Consider the following 27,313-nt stretch of genomic DNA (forward strand, 5'->3'; position numbering starts at 1 on the left):
GGGAATGTGCAGTGGGAAGGAGTGTGTGAGATGTTCAGTTGCTGGAGGTGTTAGCCAAGGAGTGGGGCCGCATGCATGGCACCCTGATTTCTGCCTAAAGTAAAGAGGGATTTTCAGTCCTAGGTGCATCTGGAAGGGTTCTTAAAAGACACAGACACAGCAAACTGCCAGGGGGACACAGCGGGGCACACGCAGATCAGGGGTGAGAAGGGGAAAACCGAGTGCACCTGCCAAGAGCAAAGTTGATGGGGGAGCCTGGGTGTAGATTTAAAAGGAAAGGGCATACTCCCGTGCTTCTCTTGGCACCGACCCAAGAATACGATTTGGGGTAGAAGTGCATATGGCTGTATAAAAACAAGATGACACCGAGCTCCCTCCGGCTATCTGGCCCCGGCCTTCTGTGCTGTTTTCTCCGGTTTTAGTCAGAAGTGCTTTGATAAGGACAGCGAGCGGTCCGGACGGAATCGCAGGACTGCAGTCTGTGAGCAAGCAGGGCTCCGGGCCAGGACGGGCACGAGCACAGGCCCTCACCTGATGCAGGAAAGAAGTGGAGACGGGACTGGGGAGATTAACAGACACTGTCCCCTCTCCTGCTCAGCACATACACAGCTCTGGACGGACGCTGGAATTCTTTAGCAGATGAGAAGAAAGGCGGAGCTCTAGAGAGCAGTGGATCTGCGAGTAAGCAGCACCCGTGATCAAGCTCGACCTAACTGCCTGCGGCCCACAGACGATTTACACCCGAGACGGGACCGCACAGTCACCCTCATCCCGGAGTGGAACTGCCTGGCAAACCACCTGCACCAACCACAGGGAGATTTACCATGGCACCAAAGGCCCTTACTAAGACACATCTCCTGGGAAGACCCGGGCAGACCCATTAAGAAACATAAAAGTGATCATCCCTTTGACCCAGTGATTTCATTTCTGAAACCAGTGCCCAAGGGGACAATAGAAATGGGAAGGAGGATACTTGGATAAATATCAATGTTGGTTAAATGAAATAAAAAGATGCTTATAGCCACTTCATTCCTAATTGTGAAATAATGCAGCCAGTCAACAATTGATCAAGTGTTTGACAACAATGTATATTAATTTGATGAAATATTAGACAGCAATTAAAAATAACAGCTCTTAAATGGTAAAGGAAAAATACAACATAAAAAAAAAAACTGAGCTCAGTTTTAGAAATAATGTTATATGAAAGGAAAAACCCCCAAATGGTATGTTTACATTGATTACATCTCATAGAAAACCTGTGTGTGTTATAATAGGAAGCGGAGCTATAAAGCCTTATCTCTGTAAGGTAAAGATTACTTTAGAAAGACGACAGTAAAACACGGGTCCCCTACAAAGACAGCAGCACTGTTCTCAGACACATTTGTGACCCCGGAGACCAAGGCTGGGAGCAAGGCCCATTCTTGTGCTCTCTGGTTTTCACAAGCAACCCTGAACAACCTTGACAATCCGTGTGGAGAGGAACCTCCACAGGAATCCCCCGCCAAGGGGCAGGGCGAGGGAGAATCAAGTCTAAGGCTACCCCCATGCTCAAGTTCAGGGAAGCTTATTTTGATAATGATCAAATACAAACAAACATTACTCCAGGGAAAATGCTTAAAACCAGGCAAAATTGCCACCAAGCAGGTCAGCTTTCAGAGTTAGGGAGAAAGTGGCAGTTGTAAATGTAGCAGAGAAAGCAGCTGTTTAAATTGAGGTTGAAAAAGACTACTACCAACCACCCCATTAGCGGACAAACACACGGTTACGGGCATGAATACATGCACGCAGCCCAGCACGGGTTAAGAAACACAGTAACGGAAGATCAATACCAGGCCTGGGTGGCAGGTTTTCACTAAAAACTACCTTGCTCATTTGATTACTTCGATTTTCCACTTTTCCTGGATCTACAGCCTTTACACCGTTCTCTCCCCTCCCCTGCCCTGCCCCTCAGGCACACACGTTAAACATTAGGTGAGGTGCACCCAATCTTTACTAACAAAATGCCTCACCAGTTTGCCGACCAGTTTGCAAGAGCAGGTGGGAGGACTAGGGGTTTCATTTTTGCTCACGGTTTTCAGCAGACAATAAATTCCTTCCAATGATCATCACTTACCTTAGCCGTACAGTTTGCTTTTGTACAGGAACTGCTTGATGTACAACTGCCTTGGTTCAATTTACTGACTGGAAAAAACTAAACATACACGGAGTGGCTACTGTATGTTGTATTAACTGCAAAAACCAGTACTCATCTGTTCCAAATTCTAAATTCTACGGCCTCATCTGTGTGTCACAAGGTTACCGTATTTTGCCGTGTATAACGTCCTCCCGTGTATAATGTGTACCCACGACTTGGTGCGCATTACACACGGGGTTATTACACCCATGTTATACACTCATTGTGCCCATGGATAATGCACACCCTTATTTTCCCCTCAAAAATTTGGGCAAAAGAGTACACGTTATACATGGCAAAATACGGGGTAGCTGAAAACCAGCCATAGGCTGCATTATGGCTTTAAGAAGAAATAAATTATACACAAGTCTTTGGCACATGTACAGCTAAGCACAGCGGGAATCTCATGTATATGCATTTAAAGTTTATCTTTTGGGATTTCTGCAAGCAAACAAAATGATTTATTTAGCCAATTCAAACGAACTGCATCAAAACACACAAAGGCCTGAAGAAAAGATTAAAATGAAAATAAATATTTCAAAGCAATTTGATTCAAAACATTTCGCTTAGCTCTACAAAGACATGACTAAGGTGTGGTCGTGTTTTCTGACGAGAGGTTTTACCACTACTCGCTCCCAAGATAAACACAGCCGTGCAAGTATCTTAAATGCCGCGTGTACACCTGGAAGAAACCGTGGTTTCCAGAGGGAGGGTCACGTGTCGTCAGACCCTGGGACGCGGGAGAACGAATCACTAGTTAGGCCTCGCAGTACAGTGGCCCTGGACCACGTGTCTGAGCGCCTGAAGTGTGGACAGTGTGACTAAGAAACCAAGTTTTCATTTTATTAATTTAAATTTAATACTTGACACTTGGATGCACTTACTGGCAAACTTTTTAAACATGGTTAAGTATGTTTGGAACAACTTAGGTATATGAATCTACTCTTTCTATTGTATATTTTGTGAAATCTAAAAATAGAGCAAGTATTCCTGATGAGAAATTTCGTAAGTAGATATACAGTGGATATTGAAGACTTGGTATGAAAAGAAATGTAGAGTATCTCAGTAATATTTTTGCACACTGATTAAACAATAAAAGTTTACAATAAAATTAATTTCGCTTTTTTAACGTGGTTCCTAGAAAATTGAAAATGACAGGGAAGGCTCCAGGACGTTTCTATTGGGCAGAGTGCGGGTCCGAGGTCTAAGACTTCTAGTGCCATCTGCTGGACACACATTTCCAAAACAGGCGGGTGAGAAAGTAAAACTAACATTTGAAGACAATTTAACAACTGGGCTCACAAAACACTAAATCATCTGCTGGTAAAAGGGAATTGGAAATGGGTTAAAAGTCTTTGAAATCCTAGAGAAAATCTCACCCACAGTTATTAGTTACCCAGAATGCGGACCGCCTCGCTGTGTCTACCCAAGGTGCTCTGAGCAACAAGAAGTCATCCGGTGGCCTCTGCCATGGCCACTGGCACCCACACTCACGGGCTCACTGCTGACTGGTCCTCCCGCCCCTGCTCCACAATTCGCCTTGAGCCTTCCTGCTCTACCTTATGTAAGCACATCCTTTCTCATATTTGTGTTTTCTTTCTTCCCTTTTTGTTTTCCTTATGACTCTAGGATAGCCAATATTTCGTTATATTCCAATTTTTCTTTTTGTCTCCCCTTCCTGTGTGCTACAAGCTGTTCCGGTTGGTTCTATATCTTTAGCTCAGATTCAGGCTCTTTCATCCACTTGGAGTTGGTCTTGTATATAGCGTGGGGTATGGGTTCAAATTCATTATTTTGCCGTGGACAGTTGTCCCAGAATCATCTGTTGAAAATGCTATTCTCCTCCTTGGAGAGTTTTGGCATCAGTGTCGAAAATCAACTGACCGTAAGTCCATGGGTTTATTTCTGGACTCTCCATTCTACTCCATTGATCTACAGGTTTATCCTCGTCAGCACCACCCTGTTTTAATTCCTGTAGCAAGTCTTAAAATCAGGAAGTGTGAATCCTCCAACTTTGTTTAAGATTGTTTTGGATAGTCTGGGCCCCTTGAAATCCCATATAAATTTTTTGGATCAGCTTGTCAATTTCTACGCAAAAAGGCAGCCAGGTCAGTTGGTTTTAATTTGTATTTGTTAAGAGGTATTTCCCTGATTAGGCTGCTGAATGACCATGAATAGGTCTGGCAACTTTGCCCAATATGAAGTTTAGAGGTTAAAGTTCTCGGGAATTTGGGATATTTGTCTAATACTCCTTGAAACTGAAGCCACAAGACTGACAGCAGGTGTTGGAGAATGCGTAAGTCTGGAGCAAACCTGAGCCTAAGCTGTACTTAAGTCCTGGGCCTGCCATTTAGATGCCACATGACCTTGTACGAGTCACTGACCCTCTCTGCACTCCAATTTGCAATCTGTACGAGAATGAGGGCACTTACATCAACACCGCTGTGCTCTGGGAATAGAAAAGATGCGTAGCACAAAGCCCAGGGGAGGATCAGCTCTAGCACATTCTCACAGGACCCACGGGCCTGAGAGGCAGCCATAGGAGCCTTGGGGGCCTGATGGCCAACTCCTACTGCGTGTCAGCAGCTATAAAGAGAGCACTGAGGTGTAGCAGGAAAAGGACAGGGATGGTACCCAGGCACGGGTAGTCCTTCTGGAGCCCTGCTCACTGGCCCATTGTCAGAAAGACAAAGGGATCTACCTGCCCCCCACTGCACACCAAGTCTATCCCAGTCAGGCTTCTGAGGTCACATGGCTCCTGAGAATGACAAGGGCCTAGAGTAGGAGTAACAGGAAGGCAAGCAGAGCTGAAAAACTAACCCATACAGCTAAGGAGCATCTTGCTCTCTGACCAGGTTCAGCAGCTTCCACATGTGCTCCAGTCACTCAACACACTCTTACTGAATGCCCCCTACGCGTGGGTGATGATATTCATCACTCGGGAGAGGGTGACAATAAAAGCTACTGACTTCAACTTCGACCCTTCTGGAGTACAAAGTTCTCCTCCCTGGTCTGTCTCATAGTTACGAACATTACCGCTTAATAGTCTTCCAGCTCCAGGGTCCTCTCGGAGACTAGATCACTTTGTCTCCCACACGGTGTCTCCTCATTTGCCACTCTTTGATACATGCTCCACCAACTGTTCTGGAAGCTGAGCCCCTGGAAAAAGATGCCTACATGCTAGCATTTGCAGAAGGAAAGGAACAGAGCCCTTAAATCTGAGTGTGTCATGGGAGTGGGTATGAAAAACAGGATTAAGAGCGCCTCAGTGTCAAATATTACATAATATTTCTCCTCTATCACAGCTTACATGTCAATCCAGATGAGCAGTCAGTCTCCACACCAATTAGAAAGAAATGCAGAGCCAATTGGCTACAGATTGCCTATGGTATCATTCATTTTCTTCCTTGCTGACAAATCCAAACTGTATCTTCTAGGGAAAGGACAGGAAAAGAAAGTTACAGTTCACTCCCTAAAGGGAAGTCATTTTCCCCACTCTGGGGGAGGAAGACACCATCAACAGTATGGACCCGAGTCAGAGTGTTCTTTAAGTTCATGTCACTTGTTTATAATATGATATCATATCATCCAGAGTTTCAAAGGTGACCGTGGGGGCTTGCGGTGGGCTGCTGGGGGCAGGAATGGATGATGCGTTTGAACAGCTGGGGCCACGGCTCTGGCCGGGGTGCTGTTCTCCGTCACTCTGTGCAGGCGCGGGTCTGCTCCACGCCTGGCTACTGAAAGGACCAGTTCTCTTCTGACCCACAAAGTAATCCGATGGTGGGGCAAACTCAGGATCCCTTTCAGCCCGCAGATCTGACTGCCTCTTCGACCAGTACCCAAAGGAAAAGTCTAGTAAAAATAAGAAAGGGTATTATTAGAACTGATTATTGAATCAGATGAATTTTTATTGTTATTACTTTCCAATTGCTATACATATTTCTTAAAAACCACCTCAAGTTCTCTGGAAAACAAGGATGGCAATAACACAACTATAATACAAGGCACAAGTAATGCCTGCAGAAGCATAAGGAAGTAGGCTAAGGGAGTGACTACTTCCACAAGGGCGAAGATTTAAGAAAGGCTCTGTGGAGAAGTCTGGCAGGCTCTGGAAACACTGACAAAAAGGCATTAAAATTAAATTTAAGAGCCCTGGCTGGTTTGAACGCCAGCTTGCATTCCAAAGGGTCGCCGGTTTGATTCCTAATCAGGGCACATGTAGGGGGCGCGTGAGAGGCAACCACACATGGATGTTTCTCTCCCTCTCTTTCTCCCTCCCTTCCCCTCTCTAAAATTAAATAAATAAAATCTTTTTAAAAAATTAAAGAGGGAAATATAGAAAAATGAGACACTCAAATCATCTGCTTGACTTGATGCTATAGGCACTTCCCAGCACACGCAAATGCTGCCCTGTGAGTTCAGGTGACACGAAGGAACCGGTCCAGATCCAAGCGGGTGTTTCATCTCTGTTTTTAAGAGCCGAGCTCATCAAAGGCACTCACCTATTTGTATGCCTTTTGCTTTAGTCTCGGATCTCGTCAGCTCACACGGCATGAGCTAATGTAGTACTGACACAGCCTCTTTCAGAAAGGAATGAAACATGGTTGTATTCCAAAGAGAGGCTGCTGTGGGCACCACAGGGTCTTTACAGAAAAACCGTACAGAAAATTCTGCGTGGATTCAGGTTAACGCACTAGCATGCAGACCGTTTTGACTGAACATAAAAGAGACTACTAAAAACACAGAATACATTAAAATATCAAACCTTCATAAGATTTTAAAAGCAGTTCCTGAGAAATGGCATTCCACAGCTACAAAACCACACGGCAGCACAAATTTCAGAAGACTTCCCCAAGCACTTCCCAAAAACCCCCAAAACCTCATCCTTCCACACGGTGCCTTGTGGACCGTGGTCTTTTGTAACCGCCCTTTCTAGTGCTCCTGCTTATAAACGGCTCTGTCTGGGCGCCGAGAAGAAACAAGGACAAGGATCTGGAGAATCCCTTAAGCTCTGAAGGACCAACAAAGACTCATCAGAATCATACTCGGGTCCGGAGGACCAGAAAAATCTCCTGTGCAGGCCAATTACTGAAAAGGTTTTCACACCTTGGAGCCTGCCCGCCTTACCTTTTCCTCGGTCCCACTCCCGGACATGTGGCACTCCGGGCCTGGTATCCTTCCTCTCCTGAACGATGACTTCTACTTTGCTGCTCTGGGCAGCAACGTGTGGAGCTGGCACAGACTCTGGCTCTGGTGGTAAGGGCCCAATAACATCTCCATCTATTTTTTGTGCAAGGGAATAAGACTTCATTATAATAAAGCTTAAAGCTACTTAATTTTTTTTAATAGAACATACTAATCCCGAGAAAAGAAGTAAAAACCAGTATTTATTGAGCCCCTATCATGTCCCAGGCAGTGGGCTAAGTACTTTGTATACAATAGTTCACTTAACTCTGTACCAACCCTAATAGAGTCAGTATTGGTATTGCCATTTATCCCCACTTTGTAGATGAGAAAAATTAAGCTCAGAAATGCTCCACAGGTCAAACGTGATAATAGCCAGGACTCAAACCCAGGCTGCATAGCTTTCAAAGTATCTGTATCCCCAGACCAGCAACTGAAGGACCAGAAATCCCCCAGTAATTCAGCTAAAGTAAGGGTCTCAGACAAAGCCGGGGGACTCAGGGTGGTGAAGAGCTGAAGCCTGGCGACAGGCTGTTGGCTATCCAACTTGGGCTATATTTTAACAGAAAATGGATTTTTTAAAAGCACTGTGGTGACACTTCACAACTTGTATAAATCACAGATGTTCAGGAGTCAAGCAAAAATAAACCACATGCAGAGCTTAACATGTTACAGGGAGACAAGTTATATGAAACTGGAAGTTAAATGAATGGTTTTCCTATTCAAAATGTTTCTGGTCTCCTTTCAAAGCTCAATTAAACTTGTGTTCAGAATTAGAAAATGGCCCGTGCCTAAGCACAAGGCTTTTGTGAGGGCTGGAGAGGCTTCTCTGGGCCCCTAGAACCTATACTCCCCTTCTTCCTTTTGGGACCAGAATGCCCCAGGTTTCAGCTGGAAACATGGCATCTCCCTAGACAGAGAGGCAGAGGCCAGTCCGCAGCCTCCCTGCGTTCTGGCCGTTGGGATGTAAATGCACAGGCTGTGTGTGACTTCAGACTCACATTCTCAAAAAGGAAGCTGGGTCCCCTACCCTCTTTCCTCCTTCCTCCAGGCTGCAAAATGAACAGGTGCTGGGGAGCGAGCTTCAACTGCGCAGGTGAGAGCAACCCTCTAGGGCACACAGGTGGCAAACACTAGGCCTGAGGGCTGAATCCGGCTCTCCATTTTGTTTTATCCAGACTGGAACCTGGTTTCTACCTGGCGGCCGTGCCTAGCTCCTTGCCCCTAGTTAAGGAGGAGTTACATTTATACAGTCCTAAAACTACATTCAGCCCTTTGAAGGCAACTGACAGGCTGATATGGCCCCCAGTGAAAATGAGTTTGACACCCCTGTTCTAAGGAATGGCAGAAACAGCAAGACAGGAGGAAGCTGAAGACTGGGTGGCCCTCTGGGGCAGAGCTACTACCTACCTGGACACCCACCACCTCTGAAATGTTGAAAGAGAGAAGCAGACTTCCCTGTCGCTCGAGGCCTTCTATGAAGGGGTCTCCTTGTCATGGCAACTTAGCCCAGACCAGCATAACTCACACAGTGAACTAGTTTGAACACAATACTTAACAGTGTTGCCAAGTGTTTCAACAGTCCTTTCGTAAGCTTATACTCATGCTTGTAAATTTTTCATTTTATTATCTGACTTTTTATGTATATTTCTCCTTTAAAATAAATTAATATATAATTATCAACAAAAACTGCACCCACAGCTAAAAACATTAGGTTTAAAACATGTACGTACACAGCTGCACTAAGTCTGAGTTACTATGAAGAGACTCAGTGTACTGTCAATTCCCCCCGCTATACCCTAAAACGAATCCCTGGGGTCACTGCACGTGGCCCTGGTCGTAAAAACTGCTCCTGGCAGCACCTCAACGGTGCTTTCTCAGGGAGTAGAGCCAAATGGTAATGTCAGATTGCTAGTCTCATTACTGAGACACCAGGGGAACTAAATTTTCCCCTTTGACGTTTATTAATACGAGCCATAACACACCTTTATCTTCTTCCTCTGTTCCATCATCTTTGGATTTTTTCATCTTTTTTTGTCGGAGTTTAGCAAGTCTTGCTTCTAACATAGCTTTTCGCTTTTCTTTTATGTTTTCTCGTTTTGTTCTCTGGTCTGTTGTCTGAAGAGAACAGAGAATTAGAAAACTATTTGCTGACTTCAGTCAAATTCATAATATTTCCGTTTAAAAGGATGAAATAATTAATTTTATTGTAAAAATAGACTAATTAATTGATTTTCATGCCACCTCTGAGAAGCTATCCTTGAGATCTTCAAAACGAAGATTCATCAAGTACTCTTACACGGGCCCTCTGACGCTGAAGTTCAGTAAGTGTTCTCAGAGCGTCCGGAAGGTTTAACATTAAAAAAAAAACAAAAACCAATCCTGTTCTACTCTTTAATCCCGTAAGAACTTTCTATTTTCTTACTCAGGCCACTCCATAAGTATTTTTGAAACCAAATTCAAAGTTACACAGGTTACTTCTGAGCAGCTATAATCTTAAAGTTTAAAACACCAAAATAATATGGCAATTATCATTATGAAAACTACAATTGCATTCTGAATATCAATTTAAATTTCTAATTAATTCACTAAATTTTTTTGCCATATGGTCCAACAAAACCAACTGCTCAAATCCCTCTTGACATCAACTCCGAATTTAATTTGTACCTGTTCACGCAGCATCTCTAAAGTTTTCATTTGCTTGTTTCTTAACTCTTTATCTCGGGCAAAGGCAAAATATCCAACACCAAGTTGCCGGGCCTCTGAAAGAAACCAAAATTATATGAGAGATTAGAGATTTCCCTGATCGGTAAATGATAACCTACAAGGAATTTGGCTAATAATAATAATAATATACAGTAATATTTGGCACAAGTTTTTTAAAAAGGAAAAAATAAGGAAGATAAGCAAGCAAAAGAGCAAGTTAGGAAGTTTTCATCCTGTTTGCCAAATGATAAACATAACAGAAACTCATTCATTTCCAGTCACAGGCTGTCTCCATCTCTCTCAGGAACAAACTCTTGGGTTAATAGACCCTCTGTTAGGAAGACATTCCCAATATGAGTATTTTTTAGGCTATGAAGTGAACAAAGGGGATAGTTTCAATTTCCAAAGCAGATTTTTATTTCTACCTGAGAACTGCTTTATGAATGAATACTTCCCTTTATGCTTGCCATCAGTTCAAGATAAAAACATGATTTAAAAGCTGCAAGATGATTATACCATTTTCACGAATATCTTCATAATGTATGGGCCCCATTGGCCTTTTCAGGGCCTCCCGTTCTTCTTCCTCCCATTGCTGGCGCTGTAGTTCTTTTCTCATATCTTCAGATAGTAAGGTTTTTTCATTAGCAGGACTAACAAAACTAGTAGGAGAAAAAAGTAAAAACTATCTTCAGATAAGAGCTATGAGACAGCAAGTTGGATCATGAATAAGGAATTCTAATTGATAAAGAGGACAGTTCCTTACAGAGGTTTCTGACCCATCATACCACTGGGAAAAAGTAAAAAATATTTTCACCTTTAAGTCAAGCAGCCAACTTGTTACATTAGCATAATGGAATCTTGTCTGCACTCAAGACAAACCACTTTCTTACCCACCCTGGTCGTGGGCTGAAGAGAGGGAGACCAGGCAGGGAGGAGGAAGTACAGGGAGGGAGGAAGCAAGGCTGAGGAAGCCGCACGGCGCTGTGGCCTGGCCAGCACCTCGTGCTCTACCAGACAGCTTAGGGATTCTGCACTTCCGCCTTTGGGCCAAGCCCAGGCCCACCAGAACCTGCAGGTCTTGGACAAGGTGGAACTTCTCCCAAGATTTTCTACACAAAACCTGCTCTTGGTGTGAGGAATTTTATTCCCTGGGATGTTTTAGCAAGTTACCTCTTAGGTGTCTTAGGCCCCACAGGAAAAAATATCTAGCTATAAGGCCCTTACTTCAACATGCAAAGACGTATAATGAAAAAGTTAATAAGCTAACTGCTTCCCTGCCCCATTTGCCATGGGATAATCAAGTGTATATTCTTAAACACCTTTCTCCACAGAGGTTTGTTGGTTGGTTTGGTACAGGATTATCTGCTATTCTGCAACTAGAAATCCTTTGAAGTACAGGCATACCTCGCTTTATTGCACTTTGCAGACACCGTGTTTTTTACAAATTAAAGGTCTATGGCAATCAAGCACCAAATAAGTTTATTGGTGTCATTTTTCCAACAGACTTAGATGACGGTTGGCATTTTTTAGCAATAAAGTATTTTTTGATGAAGGTATAGACACTGATTTCTTTTTAGACAAAAAATGTCTAATTAGACATAAAAAATTAAGGTATGCACACTGTATTTTTAAATTAATGTATGTACACTGCTTTTCTTTTAGACACGATGCTATCGCACACTTACTAGACTACAGTATAGTGTAAACGTAACTTTCATATGCAATGGGAAACCAAAAACTTTAGGTAACTTGCTTTACTGCGATACCTGCCGACTGCGGTGGTCTGGAACTGAGCCGCAATACCGCCGTGGTCTGCCTGTGAACAGAGGCAGCGCTCGCTCATTCATTTTAGTAGCTGCACGATCTGGATCATCCATTCAGGTTGTTCCCTGAATGTGGATTATGTGTGCATGTGTATGCTAAGTATGAATAAGTGCTTCAGCAAATATTCTTATCAATTAAAAAAGGTCTCCTTCCTGGAGCACCAAACATAATTGACGCAAGACAACCTTGCCCACAAAACTATCCCTGTGCCTGCATTTCAGACCTGGACAGAGCTTTGCATATAACACACTTACAGCCTCCCCTGAAGATTTTTATCCATCTCCAGCAGATGTGGCAAATCCTTTTTCATGCAGCGCCGGGATCGCCCTAAAGAATCCACGTAATCCACCCTGAAATAGAAGTGAAAGATGTGAAGGCTCTCTACAGGACGTGTGGTTCCCTAAGTTAGGAAGTCAGCACACAGCAGAGTTAACGCAGGCCTCACACCCAAGAACACTCCTCAACCTGAGACACCACTAACACTAACAAGAACATGCTTTTTAAAGTTAAAAACTGACCCACAATAAACACACTGCCCTTTATTAAATCTTAGTTGTAGAAACAGTAGAGAATGATCAATCACACACGTCTCTGATTTCAAAGATAAACACCCGTAGGGATCCTTGCCGCAGCACCCCAGAGCTTACTTTAACCTGTTTTGGACAACTCCAAATAGTTTGTCAGCATCATAGTAACTGTGCTTTGGACCAGACTCTCAATTTTCCTCAGTCTTCCCAACTCTGACACTTTATCCTTTCCTTTGTTTCTTCTAATTGGTACAATTCTTCCCAAAGAATTAGAAAATTATTTCTTAATGTAAGTCACAGTATTTGGGGACTCTTTTTAATTAGGAGGAAGGCAACATCTCATCAGTAGGCCAGTCTGTTATCTTTTACCCTTACTTCCTCTTTCCCAATCCTTGCCCAAACTAGGATAGTAGTTAGGGAGCCAGGCGGAGCAAGGCAAATGAAATACTCGGACTTTTCACGACAGGTAACACGGACAGATTTCCACTGAAAATATTTCATTTGCATTATGATGAAACCGATTTTTTATTTTTTATATTATGGGCAGGGAATTTCCCACAGCCTTTAGTAGGGTGCTTAAAAACACAGAAAGGGGCCAATACTGCTTGTGGCCCAACTCAAGGTCAGATTCCCATGTATGTGGCTTGGCTTTTGTTAGATTTCTTTCCTCTCCCACATGCTGATTCCAGTGTCAGCCCACGATTTACAAACAGAATGTATGGGCACCCATTGCTGGAGTCCTACAGCTAATTACCACAAGAAATAAAACTCCAACTGTAGACAGCAGTTTATTTTTTTTCTCATTTTCTTCTTCCTTATTTTAATGAATGAAGAAAACCATCTAGCCAGATGGTCTAAGTAATTATTTACAGTATTTTTGCAGAAACATTTTCCACCACCTGGAATTTAACTAACTACTGAAAGGATTTTACAAGCAGTTACAATTCTGGAGCCTAATTTAACAACACAAAAAAAGTGTCAGAACTGCTTGCAGTGTGTCTTCCTTCGCCATATGGTGGCATGTGACACCTTCGATTGCCCTCCAAACTCTTCAAATCACTGACAAACTGCTTGTAACCCTACAGGCATTAATAAGAAAAGACAAGACACTAAACCTTTCAAAGGAGCTGAGGTGTCGGCTGTGAAAAGCCATTATAGGCCATTCTGCTTCTGAAGAAGGCCTCCAACAGATCCCACCAAAACAGAAGTGGCAACTGCTCTCTGTAATCAGCAGTCACCGAGCAAGCCCTCGGGGAAACAGTCACTGGGGTACCCAAGTCACACAGGAGAGCTCAGTCAGGTCATCTCCAAAGGGCTCTGGGGGAAGCTAAGGCGCATGCCCATGAAAAGCTTAACTAACAACAGCAGGCAGGATGTTAAAAGTACCAAAAGTCTGCCTCAAATCTTTCTCTGTTCAGGAGGACAATCATACGTCAGTAATAAAGAAAAGGTAAGAGCCAAAAGAGTGGGTCATAGTTAAGTGCTACCACAGTCCAGACGAGGGAGAATCCCTTAGAATGAAGCCGCACTGGGAGAAGAGGCTGCATTGTACATCTTCTCTCTTGGTTGCTTACAGCAAGCACGCAGCCAGATAACCTACCCAACGTGTGAAGAGGCACGTTGTCTGCACTCCCCAGTAGGCACTGCTCTCTTCAGCTTATAAATGACCCCTGCCCACTGGGCCCAAGGCTGACATAAGTCAACAAATGCTGCACACAACCCCAAGCAGTTCCTGACAAAGACCCCCTGTGATGAGGAGGGTATCTGAGCCTTGAAGGGAAGAGGGTGGGCCCTGCACAGGCAGGAGGCTGGGCAGGCAGAGTTAGTTACTCCCAGGACATTTTCATAGCATCAGTGCATCTCTACCTAATTTTAAGCACTTATGAACAAGCTTCTAAACCACGTCTTACAGAGAAAATCATCAGAATGGAATTTGCATTCTGGCCTCTTACTGACACACTGGTCTCTTTATAAGGACTAGTTTGGTTTCCCCATTATTCGCCTACATGTAGGCAAAATTCAGAATAATTTCAGTAATAAAGATTTACAAAAGGTCTGCTTGTACTCTGCAGACAGCAGGTTCTTGGGTATTCTAAAACACTCTTACTTCCTGAAGGAAGCTTAAGGCAGACGACCACAAGCAGGCACTGCCATTGCTGCTTCACAGGTGAGGGAAGTGAGCCTCAGAGTGGTGAGGAACCTAATCAGGTCACATTGCCAGGGAAAGGCAGGGCTAGTGCCGTCCAGGTCCAAGGTCCATACTGCCTGCATCACACCGCCAGAAATGGGACAGCCAGAGCGAGGCTCACTGGAAAGAGATCAGCACTACCTGGACAAACGACCCTCCACGAAGTCTGAATACGGCCACGGGTAACAAAGGAACATGCTTCTGCCCAAACAATTTGTTCACATCCACAAAACAGGCGTCCCAATGCCCCCTGCACCTGGCACAGCGCCTGGCACACGACAAGAGTTCAATCTTTATTTGTAATTATTTCTTCATTGCAGCTACTGTTTCTGTATCTGTAAATCCACTCTTACTTAGAGTCTCAAAAGAAAAAAACTGAAGATAAAGAGAAATGGTTTGATAACAACCAACAAAATCACTCTTAAAAGGTAAACACAAGCCTGGCAATGTTACTATGATTAAATCACATAATATCACCAACCATTCTTCACTGGGGTCCTGGGGAGGTGGTATATCTTTTTCAGAAAGATTTTCGTCATCATCTTCTCTTTCTCCTGCCTTTCTAGAACCTCTATTGGCACCAAACGCCTCCATTTCTTTGTGTTTGTCTATGATCTTCTGTGTGAAATCCACAAGGTACATATCCTCCACTTCTTCATCTAGGACATAAAAATCAATTGTCAGATTCTTGACATCAAAGAGGAAAACCACACATGGAACTGACATGAAGCAATCACATTCCTCGATGGGTGGCTCCACGCCCCTGAGGATTCCCTGGTCGATGACTCCACCCCCTGCAACACTTACAAAGACCGAGCCACCTGGAGGCTTGACAAGGAAGCTGTAAATAGGCCATTGGAAAAATATACCATGCAAAAAATCTTTAAAAAGCCTGAAGTTTTCCGCTGCCTTGTCAATAATACACTGAGTCAGCAATACTGTCTCAGAATGTAATTTTAAGATAAAAAACCCATTTGATTTCAAGAGATTCATACATCCAATTACATATTACAAAGTAGAACTGCATTTCTCCTGTTCTCAGACCTGAACAATAGACCTTGGTTCTTACGGTGAATTCACCTCTCTGATCGGGTGAGCTGTGTAACTTAATCCTAGTTCCACTGTTGTGGTCTGTAAGTGTTTTAAGGGTCAGAATATAGGTTAAAAAATAGTCATTTAAATTCTTTTTGATCCAGTGAACACCGTTTTCAGACAAGACACGATGCCGAGATCTACAGGACACACAGAGATGTGCAAGATGCCATCTGCCCTCAGCGCAGATGATCCCCTTGAGCTAAAGATACACTGAAAAGTTAAACAGCAATCCATGAGTTCATTTAATTCCGGATGTCGGATGTATTCACAAATAACGTTTATGTGAAGTTTCTCTATGTGGGATTTAAGACACAGTCACTTCAGTCATTTTGTCTGAGATATTAGGTTCCCTATTACCAGGTGCTGGTGTTACCCTACTGTACAGTGTAGAATAACTGAAGCTCCAAAACTTAATTTGCTCCAACATGCAAGCCCAGTGTGACCATCAGGAGGCAGGCCTGTGGTTTAGACAGGACCAAATCTCTACGTCTAGAGGCACGCTGTTGTGCACCTGAATCCCGTATTAACAATACAAGTTTGAATCAAAAGAGAAAAGACTTGAAATTTTTTAATAAAGGTTTTCCCACACAAACAATATTTTTTTAATATTTTAAAAAACATTTTAAAATATTTTACATTAAAAAAATATATATTGTTTGTGTGGGAAAACCTTTATTAAAAAAAGCTACAAAATACCTCAAACAGGAAAGAGATGCACTTCCCCAGAGCTATGTTACAAGACCACATAATACTGAGTCCACCTAGTTAATGGCTACCCTGCTGCCTCTTCAGGAAGAAGGCAAAGCCTTTCCTCACGGCTCCTAGCTTTCAGACTGCCTAACCTTCCCATGCTGGATCCCCCACCAACAGGGAGCATGCCCCTGATGTCTGGGAAGAAGGAGCTTGGCTGGGTGGGTAGCCCACAACTGGGGTCCAGTTTGCCTCTATTCTGCTGCCCTGCTGACCCCTTTCCCGGCCTCTTAGGCCCAGCCATAGAGTTGGCCCCCTCCTCCCTCTGCTGATCAGCTTCTACCACTCCCCCCTGCCAAATCCCTTTCTCCAGCTCTACAAAGCCTTTGAAACCCCTATTGGAGCCTGTCTTCTCCCTAAAGACTTCCACATACGCATTCTTTGTAAACTGCTTTGTAAGTGCTCTTCTATTGTTATCTAGCTGTACCTTGGGTTTTCTTTCTCTGGGCGGGGGTGGGGGGTGGGTATGAGGAACATGGTATCTCTTTTTATTATTACATTAAAAAGCAATTATAAGCACATCATAGACGAAACAGAAAACCGTAATTCCTCTCAGTTTTTTACACAGCTGTAATTGCTCATAACTGTGGCTTATTTAGACCTTGTTTCCTAGCTCTGCTTTGTTCTGTACCACCTCCCTGCACTGATGACCCCGCCCCTCTTGACAGCAGAGGATCTGGCTTATACTGTACTTGCTTGTCCCCTCACAACACCTAACATGTGCCCAACATCCACCGGGACAAGTGAAAAATTATTGCCAATTTTCTTGTCTTTGGCACAGAAAATAATCAGTTTGATTTTTAAAGTGTCTCCTTATTCTTTCAGTTATTAACAAATAATGAAAGGTCATAGAGCTGTATGAATTGTAGAAAATAAAGCATAAATAAATAATATTTATTTACCTATAAAGTCTCCTTTAGTCATTTTTTCATATAATTTAGCCTTTTCTTCCAATTTCTCCCTTGGAGAAAACAAGAGAAGTGTTAGAAACATCTTATTAATGGCCACCCCTGAAAAGACTGCTCCACCCTTCGCTCCATTACTGCGATCTTCCCAAGAGGTCCAGCCTGATGATGAGACAACCTTATCTAGAGCTGACCACCCACCCCAAGGAGCCCCCAGACCCAGCCATGCCTGCTTTGCCAAATGGAAGCTCTATAAAAGCATGGCCTATGTTTCCCTCATTCATAACTGTATCCCAGTGCCTAAAGCAATACCTGAAGCACAGCAGGCACTCAATCAGTTTTTGATGAATAAATGAATGAAGATTCTAACTTAATTTAAATGCCAAATGCAACTTAAGTGCCCCAAAGAGAGAACGATGTCCAAACATAAACATTTCCCATTTGCAGCCTTCCAAGTAGATCACCAAATTTGATGGAAACTCTTGGCATTACTCTTTTCAGACAAGGGTTCCTGATCTGAACAACCAGGAACAAAGCTGGAGGCATCCTGTTCCCTGATGTCAAACTATATTACAAAGCTATAGTAATCAACACAGTATGGTGCTGGCATATACGCACACACACAGATCAATGCAACAGAACTGAGAGTGCAGAAATAAACCCACACATATACAGTCAAGTGATTTATCACAAAGGATCCAAGAATACACAACGGGGAAAGGGAAGTCTCTTTAATAAATAGTGTTGGGAAAACTGGACAGCCACATGCAAAAAGAATAAAACTGTACAACTCTCTAACACCATACACAAAAAACTAACTCAAAACGGATTAAACACTTGAATGTAAGAGCTGAAACCATAAAACTAGAAGAAAACATGGTGGTAAGCTCCTTGACATTGGTCTTGGTGATGACTTTTTAGACTTGACACCAGAAGCAAAGGCAACAAAAGCAAAACTAAACAAGAGGGACTACATCAAGCCAAAAGCTTCTGCACAGCAAAGGTAACCATCAAAAAACTGAAAAGGCAACCAATTGAATGGGAGAAGATATTTGTAAATCATATACCTGATAAGCAGTCAATATCCAAAATATATAAAGAGCTCATACAACTTATTAACAAAAAAAAAAAAAAAAGAAAACCCCCCCACATAATCCAATTAAAAAATTGCCAGAAATTTGCAACAACATGGATGGATCTTGAGAATATCATGCTAAGTGAAGTAAGTCAGACAGAAAAAAATCAAGAACCATATTTCACTTATGTGTGGGATATAAAACTGAAAGCAACAAACGAACAAGAAAAACAAACAAAAACTCAGACACAGACAACAGTAGCAGAGGGAAGCGGGTGAAGGGGTATAAAGGGTAAAGAGGATCAAATATAAGGTCACAAAAGAAGATTCAACATTGGGTGGTGGGCACACAACGTAATATACATACGATGTATCACAGAATGATACACTTGAAATCTACATAATTTCATTAAGTAATGTCACCCCAATAAATGCAATTTTTAAAAAATTGGCAGATCTGAATAGACATTTTTCCAAAGAAGATATACAAATGGCCCCTAAGTACCTGAAAAGGTGCTCACCATCACTAACCATCAGGGAAATGCAAATCAAAACCACGATGAGACACCGCCTCACAGCCGTTAAATGTGTATTATCAAAAAGACAAGAAATAACAAGTGATGGAGAGGATGTGGAGAAAAGGGACCCCTGTACACTGTTGGTGGGAATGCAGACTGGTGCACTATGGAACACAGTATGGAGGTTCCGCAAAAAATTAAAAATAGAACTACCATATGATTCAGCAATTCCACTTCTGAGTATTTATCCAAAGAAAATGAAAACACTAACTTGAAAAGACATATGCACCCCATGTTTACTGCAGCACTGTTTACAACAACCAAGCCACGGAAGCAGTCTAGGTGTCCCCTGAGGGATGAACAGATGAAGAAAACGGGACACACACACAGTAGAACACTGGTCAGCCACAGCAAAGGAGGACGTCTCTCCCTGTCATGGACAGACCCTGAAGGCATTACGCTACGTGAATTGAGACAGAAAAAGACAAATGCCACATGATCCCACTTATAGGCGGACTCTGAAACAAAACGAAATGAGTTTATACATGCAGAGAACAGACGGGTGGTTGCCGTGAGCAGGGGGCGAGGGTGGGAGAAATAGGTGAAAGGGCTCAAAAGTTACAAACTTCCAGTTACAACATAAATTACATCCAGGACGTAATGTGCAGTATGGTGATTATAGCTAATAATACTGTGCTGTATATTTGAAAACTGTTTAAAAAGTAAACCCTAAAAGTTCTCATCACAAGAGAAAAAATTCGTACCTATATATGGTGATGGATGCTAACTAGACTTACTGGATCATTTTGCAATATATACAAACACTGAATCATTACGTTGTACACCTAAAACTAATGTTGTATGTCAATTATTTCTCAATAAAAATTTTATATATATATTTTTTTAAAGATTATTGCATCTTTCAGCAAAATTAAAATTCTAAGAATATGTCCATAGTGAGAAAGATGTCTCAAAATTAACATGTCTGTCAGTAAAATTTCATGTCAGTTGGGGACAGGTCAAACGCTAAGAAAAACAATCCCCAAATATGCTACTATTCTTCCTTTTATTTTCAGACCCAAAAGAGCTACATAACTTTCGCAACCACCGTTTCCACCCGCAGTTTCATTATGCAGTGGACCCAAAAGCACATGTGGCGCAGCCCTGAGAGACATGAAAACTTGGGGTCCTAAGTCCAGGGCGATGCTACAAATAGGGGGAGTGCGCTTCTTTGCAGAAGAATGCCAGCAAATAAATGACATGAAAAAACAATGAAGATGGAATGACAGCACCAGAAAAATCATGTTGAAATCATCAAAGTAGTAACTGCGGAGCGGCACAACTCGTTATTTATTACACAGCGATGTCAGCACCACTGTATGAGGGTGTGTTGGTGGGCGGGATAGTTGCACAGTCTCATGGTTTCCCTCCTTACATCACTATTAACTACAAATGGGGAGGAGCACTCTTACAGCAGAAAAATCTAGCAGACCTACCTCAACCAAGGGATCAAACTTGTTATTACCAATAATGACTGAAACTGACAATATAAACCTCCCAATGTGATTCAATGAGGACACATTATCTATCACCTACGTCGTATTTTTATCAAAAGTAGTTAATGTGATTCTTATTAGATTTTGGGAGCCCGCAGAAATAACTGGCCTGGACTCTTTAAAAACATCAATAGCATAGCAGACAACAAAAAGGCCAGGGAACTGTTCTAAAGTAAAGAGACTAAGGCGACATGACAAAACAACTAAGTGCGATGAGTAGCCGCTGACTGAACCCTAGGTCAGATTTTCAAAAGCCACTTTAAAGGACATAATTGTACTAGGATAAATGGTGAAATTTGGATACAAACTGTGTAACAGATAACACTATTTTCTGTGGTTACATAGAAGAATGTTCTTGTTCTTAGAAGATATATGCCAAAATACGTCACGTATCACGATGCTCGACGAGTTACTCTATGCACACACGAGACAGAAGCGGGGCACGTTCATTTGCGAACTTAGGCGAAGAGTATTAGAATGCTCTTTGTACTCTTCTTTCAACTACTCTGTTGATTTGAAGTTTTTCATATTAAAAAGTTGGATATAAAATTTAGTTTCTAAATACTAATGTCATACCACCTAGCCCAGAACCACACTCCCATATACCTCTTAAACACTTGCTGATAATCTTAGTGCCTAAAAGAGGCTCGAAGTGGGACTCTGTTTCAACTTTATTTTTTTTTAATATTTTATTCATTTATTTATTTTAAAGTAGATATTCATTTATTCTTTTAAAAAATTACTTTATTGTTGTTCAATTACAGTTATCTGCATTTTATACCCCCCCATTTATTTATATTTAGAGAGAGGAGAAAGGAAGGAGAAAGAGGGGGACAGAAACATCCATGTGTGGTTGCTTCCTGTGCACCCCCCCACTGTGGACCCAGCAGCAACCCAGGCACGTGCCCTGACTGGGAATCAAACTGGTGACCCTTTGGTTCTCAGGCTGGTGCTCAATCCACTGAGCCTCACCAGCCAGGGCTGTTTCAACTTTAAACTGAAGCTGAGTCTCATCTTCTTCTAAGATTGCAAATACATCTGCAAATTACATTATTTTGAGAGCATATTTTATATTTCCAGAACATTCTGCTAGAAGGATGATGAAAATTTAAACTGTAAATCAAAACGAGTAAAAGGTGAACTTGCACTGCCTCGCGTGTGTAACCGCAGTGGTAATGACCCTGACCAGAGTCCGGCTTTACCTGGCTTTGTCTAACGTCTTCTGTTCCTCGATCTTCTGTTCTGCATCCTTCTCGGCTCGATTTGAAACTCCTGCATTTTGTTTGTTCCAGATACTTGGTTTCTGGAGAATAATGTAAAAGACAAAACAGAGCCGCCAAATGACTGAAAAACACCTCCACTTGTACATCAGGAAAAAAAAGGCACCATTAGATCTTATGAATCCATGGGGATATCTAGATCTTCTAACAGCAAATAGAGTGCACATGGCAGAGCTGGAGCTGAAAAGAAAAGCCCTAAGTCATATAACGAATTCTTTATACAGCTGCATGGGGTTACTGCTTGACCTTTTTATCTCCCGAACGATTCAAGACTATAATGCAAATATATATATTACAGATAAGTACTAATAGACACCATTATCTATAAAACTGGAAAACCATTTATAACTCTTAAAGACCCTGATATTTTTTGCTGTATTTCTACATTATCTGTTTGGATTTACAACACCTATGTAACTAGATAATCTTCCATGTGAATGTAACAAACCACTTACTAGTAGCATGTACCTTCTCAAAAGAAGTGAGTGCTAAAGAATTAGAACGTTAAGATATGCTTTTAAATAATCTTACTAATTTCTATTTTAATATTTAAGACATCTCATGCAGATGTTCAAATACAAGACAGGGATTTTTTCCTTAATATTTGTATGTAGCAGATACCACAGACATTTTTAAAAAACCTAAGTATGATATAATTCCCCATGTTTGGAATCAATGGAGATAATCAGATCTTATTTTTACCTTATTAGTTGTTTTTGGTTTTCCCAAAACTCCAGAATCTTTTAGAAGTTTTTCTTGTTTGAATTCTTCTTGTTTTCGAAAGAGTTCGGCCTTAAGGTCTACCAACTAGAATATAACAAATAAACAAACAAAAACACTTATTCAATTTTATGAATGACTGGATTTTGAAGTTACTGTAATTCTCAAAGCAAGATTCCAAGTTCCTATAAATGGGCAGAAATGGATACGAAACTAAATGCTTATATGTAAAATCTAAGTAAAAAATAAAACTAAATTATATTCCTCCTGTCTCTGTTGGAAATGTATCTCCGCTCTAACTCTACACACTCAAAGGCTTTCTTCTGGGCAAAGGAAACTGACGGAGCAAAGTAAATGCAGTCTGCGTCTTTCAGATTCAAATTCAACTAACACTGTCAAACATCTGTCTGACTGGCACTGTACTTGGCTTTCTCATAGGGTATAGTCTCATTTAATCATCACCAACAATTTATTATTTCTACAGGGAAATGTTTTCGTTTAGCAACTATCTGACCACCCAGCATGTGCCTGGTGTTTAACACTGAAGAGTAGGGTACAAACATGAATCAGACATACTGCTGTCTCACAAGGAGCCTACAGTCTAACAAGAAAGGTAACTTACAATACCAGTAAGGAGTAATAAATGCTGTAAGGGTGGTAGAAGTAGCATAAACATTCAGGTAAGGGGCATTTGCTTCTGTCCAGAGTGATGAGAAGCAGCTTTGAGCTGAACCTTAAAAGATAGGCAGATTTCAACAGCTAAAAATAAAGTGAAATGAGTGAATGATAAGAAGGCTTCCTAGTTTGTTTTAGTATGTTTCAGAAACTCTAAGTCTAACTCAATCGCAGGGTTCAAGAACAGGAACGGCCAGGGCAAAGGAAATAGGACAACTGAGTGAATACCCATGCCCAGCAATCAGCTGTATCAGTCACGGGTTATAATGGCAGTTTCCTTTTTAAGAATCTGGTACAGCTGCTTATACACATGGGCATTTGTAAATCATAACTTACAGAGCCCAGTATCATGGACTGACTTTTAAGGGAAATCAAAATGACTGAGTTCCATGATTTCTACTTTGGAAGAAATCAATTTAAAAGTAGCCTTAGCATGAATAATGCAAAGGGCAGTTCATCCCAGGACCTAATATTCTAAGTTTAATAAAACATTTTAAAACCATTCTCCTTTTCTTCTAAGCTTTTTTAACCACATCAATTTTCTACCCACACATTTTCCTATTCTACAACAACATTTTAATTTTAAAAGGAAGATGCTCAGAAAATTGTCAATTCCCAGATGGCATTCCTATTGTGATCACTGCTAATTTTAACCTGTTGGAATAGGATAACTTTAATATTTGTATCTTTTTGGTTCTTAATCCTCAAACATTAGTACCAATTGTACCAACTGTACCATTAGTACCAATTCTCAGTATTAGATGAGGAAAAAGGGTTCAAATATTGGGATAGTTAAAAGTTTTCCTTGTACTTCCCTTGTATCCTAATACTCTGAAGTAATTCAAGATTAAACCAAAAGTTAGGCAATTTGCTCTGATGTAATGGAAAACGCAACCAGACTGAATGAGCCGGTTCTATCACTAAGAATTCTGTATGTAAGCTGCGGAATGCCACTTTTTCGTTATGTATAAGATGGGGATATTACTAGCACCTACCTCCTAAAGTAGTTGGAGGAGTCAAAAAGATAGTGCATATAAAGTGCTGACACAACTAAGTACTCAGAACGGGTTTTCCTCCTAGAAGTAGTTAACTTAAAAACAAAACAACAAAAACCGCTTACAGCCTGTCAGACCTGACAGCTCCCAGGCGCCGCACCATCCAATGGGTGCATTAACAATTGTTTAGTTCCTGGTCGGGGAAAATGTCACACTCTCTGACGTTTTGGATAGGAGAACCAGGAGGGGGAATTTGTATGCAGAGCAAGCACAGGAGGGTGTTCCTTCACGATCGTAAGGAAGACCGGGCTGGCAAGGAGGCCTGGACCGGTGTTCGCAGGGGGAAGCAGGGAGATTCCGAACGGGGAAAGACACCAGGTTCAGGTCGGTGTCTGAGAGAGGAAGCCCAGTCCAGGGCATGTCCGAGGGGAAAAGCCAAGTTCGGGGTCCTGTAGGTAAGAAAGTTGGTCCAGGTTCCCGCCTGAGAAAAGCCAGGTCAGGGATCCTGTTTGAGGGGAGGCCAGGTCTGGGTCCCCAGTTAAGAAACAAGGTAGGCCAAGATTCTTCTCTGGTGGGGGCGGAAAGAACTCGGAGCCCGTAGCATCATCTATACCCGCACTCACCGAAGAGGCCGTGACGTCCAAAGGCTTTTTCCGGCGGTCCATGCTCAGGCAACAGTGTCCGGGTCCAAGACGAAACCTTCACAAGTCCCCGCAGGCTTATTTTGCCTGCTTCCGGCGTAACCGGAAGTATCTATTATGTTAGCGACGCTAAGTTTGCGACACTGGTGCCATCTTGAGAAGGTCTAGATGCGATGCGTGTACGTTCGCCACCATTTTAAGAAGGTCAAAGAGCCCAAGGTGAAGCTAGCTGCTAAGGCATCTTGGAGAGGGCGGAAGATGGAAATGACTAGCGTCGGCGCCATATTGAGAAGGTCTGCTATAACTTTCAGCCCGATAGATGCCATCTTGAGTGGGACATTTAGAGGTAGGCGATGCCTCCGTCTTGGGGAGGAAGAGATGAACTCAGACGTCTTCCTAGCAAAAAGAAAGGAAAGTAAGAATTGGAAAGATATAAGTACCGTTTCAGGACCTGCTGTATGTCAGGCACTGTCTGGTAATTTTCAAACATTGATATATTTCTCACATGTCATATGATATAGGGATTATTATATTAATGTTAGTAGAAATATCAATAATAATAACTAACAATATAATTGTTACTATGTGTCACATCACATATTTCAGCTTGTGAGAACATGAACTCCAGAAGCCAAATTCTGTGATCTTGGGAAAGTTACTTAACTTCTCTGTGCCTCAGTCCCTGCATAGGAATGAAACAGTATTTACTTAATGGGGTTTAATGAGGATTAAATGAGCTATTCAATAAAAATATTAACGATTCTGATAGACTAATGACCCCGCTCCCAAGGTTCCCATCTTCTAATCCCCAGAATTTGCAAATATGTTACCTTATATAGCAAAGGGAATTTACAGATGTGATTCAATTAAAGATCTTGAGATGGGGACGTTATCTGAGTGGGCCCAATGTAATCACAAGGGTCCTTGTCAGGGATGCAGAAGGATCAGAATCAATGAGACAAATCAGAAGATGCTCCGCTCTGGGCTTTGAAGAAGGAAGATGGGACCACTGCCAAGGAATAAGGGCAGCCTCTAGAAGCCTAGGAAAAATTAATCCTCTAGACACTCCAGAAGGAGTGCAGTGGCATTTGACAACTAGATTTTAGCCTTGTGAGGCTTGTTTCAGATTTTCCACCTCCAGAACTCTAAAAGAATAAATCTGTGTTGTTTTAAACCACTAAGTTTGTGGTCATGTGTTACAACAGCAAAAGGAAACTAATACAAATGGTAAAGACTGTAGCAATGGCATTACTGCGTGTCAGGCACCTGTAGAACTCTCCTCCTGGATTATCTTGTTTAATCCTTGAATGATCTCAGAGGTGGGAGCTATCATCTCCATTTTACAGAGGAGAAAAATGAGGCCCAAGAGGTGAGTGACATGCCAGAGGGCATTTACTGGCTAGCAAGTAATGGAGCCTAGAGTCAAAGAATAACTCAAGACATTGTGTTAATTATTTGCACCCTATGTATTTGTAAAAAGGAGAGCCCATATAGCTTCACTTCATCTAAAAAAGGCTAGAAGAGGATTTTTTTTTTAAGAGGGAAGTGGGGAGAAGGGCCGTAAACAGACTGGAAATCTGTTTGTTGGTACTGGGGCCCATCAGAGTGTTTTGATCTTGGCAGCTGGAAAGAAAGTAATTTGAGCTGTTCATGGATGCCCCGAAGACCTTGAGAGTTTAGTTTTCTCTATAACACCTGCCAGTGTCCTTGTTGGCGTCTCCATGTTCTTCAGGCAGGTTTGTACCATCACCTGACTAGAAGTTCTCGCTCCGTTGGCATCCAGCTGTTTTAATTGCCTGCCAAGCCACTTGACTTACTAAGAAAAAGCCAATGTGTCTCCTTTATTCCCCTCAGCCCTCGAACACAAGTTCTGGAGAAGCATGAAAAGCTCAGTCTTGGGTTGACCAGAATGCTCTCCTGGCACACCAACGATTTTTCACCTATCTCATTTCCTCAAATTCTCCTCTTCCTTTGATGCTCTCCAAACATCTGAGTCTGTCTGGAATCATCTTCCTCTACCAAGCACAAAAATTGAGGCCATTCTTAGCCCTTATGTTCTTTGCTAGGCCACACTCTCTTCCTAGTGTGTCATCTTCTAAACCAACTTCAGGCCTGTGTCTCATGCACAGACCTTGGTCTGTCCTGAAAGAAAGGAGGAGGCAGGGATGGACTGGTCAGGATTTCCTCTGAGGAGCCTGGGACCCGGTCCCAGCTGTGTCCCTTGAGTTACCTTCAGAATATCATGTTGTGCCACTGAGCCTTGGTTCTCATACCCAGTTGGGCACACAGGTGTTTCAGATAGAGAATGTGGAGATGATTTTCCAGCTGAAAAGTGCTATGCGTGCATCACTTGCAGGTTACAGAAGTTATGCTCAGCACCAATTTTCTTGCAGGAGGAGGTGTGCTTGACGACAGTCTGTGTTGTGATAGGCAGTTCGATGGACGTGAGCAGAGCAAGGATTGTGGGCCAGGTACAGAAGGTCACCAGTAGGGAAAGCCCT

The 27,313-nt window shown here is 42.3% G+C and overlaps 1 protein-coding gene across 1 annotated transcript; it reads right to left on the reverse strand.

Moving 5' to 3' along the window:
- Positions 1–1,067: 1,067 nt before the first annotated feature.
- Positions 1,068–24,910, reverse strand: CCDC174 (coiled-coil domain containing 174). The gene is made up of 11 exons (XM_024556633.3): positions 24,795–24,910; positions 22,484–22,588; positions 21,704–21,804; positions 17,350–17,408; positions 15,084–15,261; positions 12,142–12,237; positions 10,580–10,722; positions 10,025–10,119; positions 9,343–9,475; positions 7,301–7,453; positions 1,068–6,025 (listed from the first exon to the last, which is right to left on the reverse strand). Exons 1-11 carry the CDS (start codon positions 24,834–24,836, stop codon positions 5,727–5,729), a joined length of 1,404 nt encoding a protein of 467 aa, XP_024412401.2. The 5' UTR covers positions 24,837–24,910; the 3' UTR covers positions 1,068–5,726.
- Between the last annotated feature and the right edge of the window lie 2,403 nt (positions 24,911–27,313).

This window comes from Desmodus rotundus, chromosome 8, assembly GCF_022682495.2.
Source record: "Desmodus rotundus isolate HL8 chromosome 8, HLdesRot8A.1, whole genome shotgun sequence".
Classification (NCBI taxonomy): Eukaryota; Metazoa; Chordata; class Mammalia; order Chiroptera; family Phyllostomidae; genus Desmodus; species Desmodus rotundus.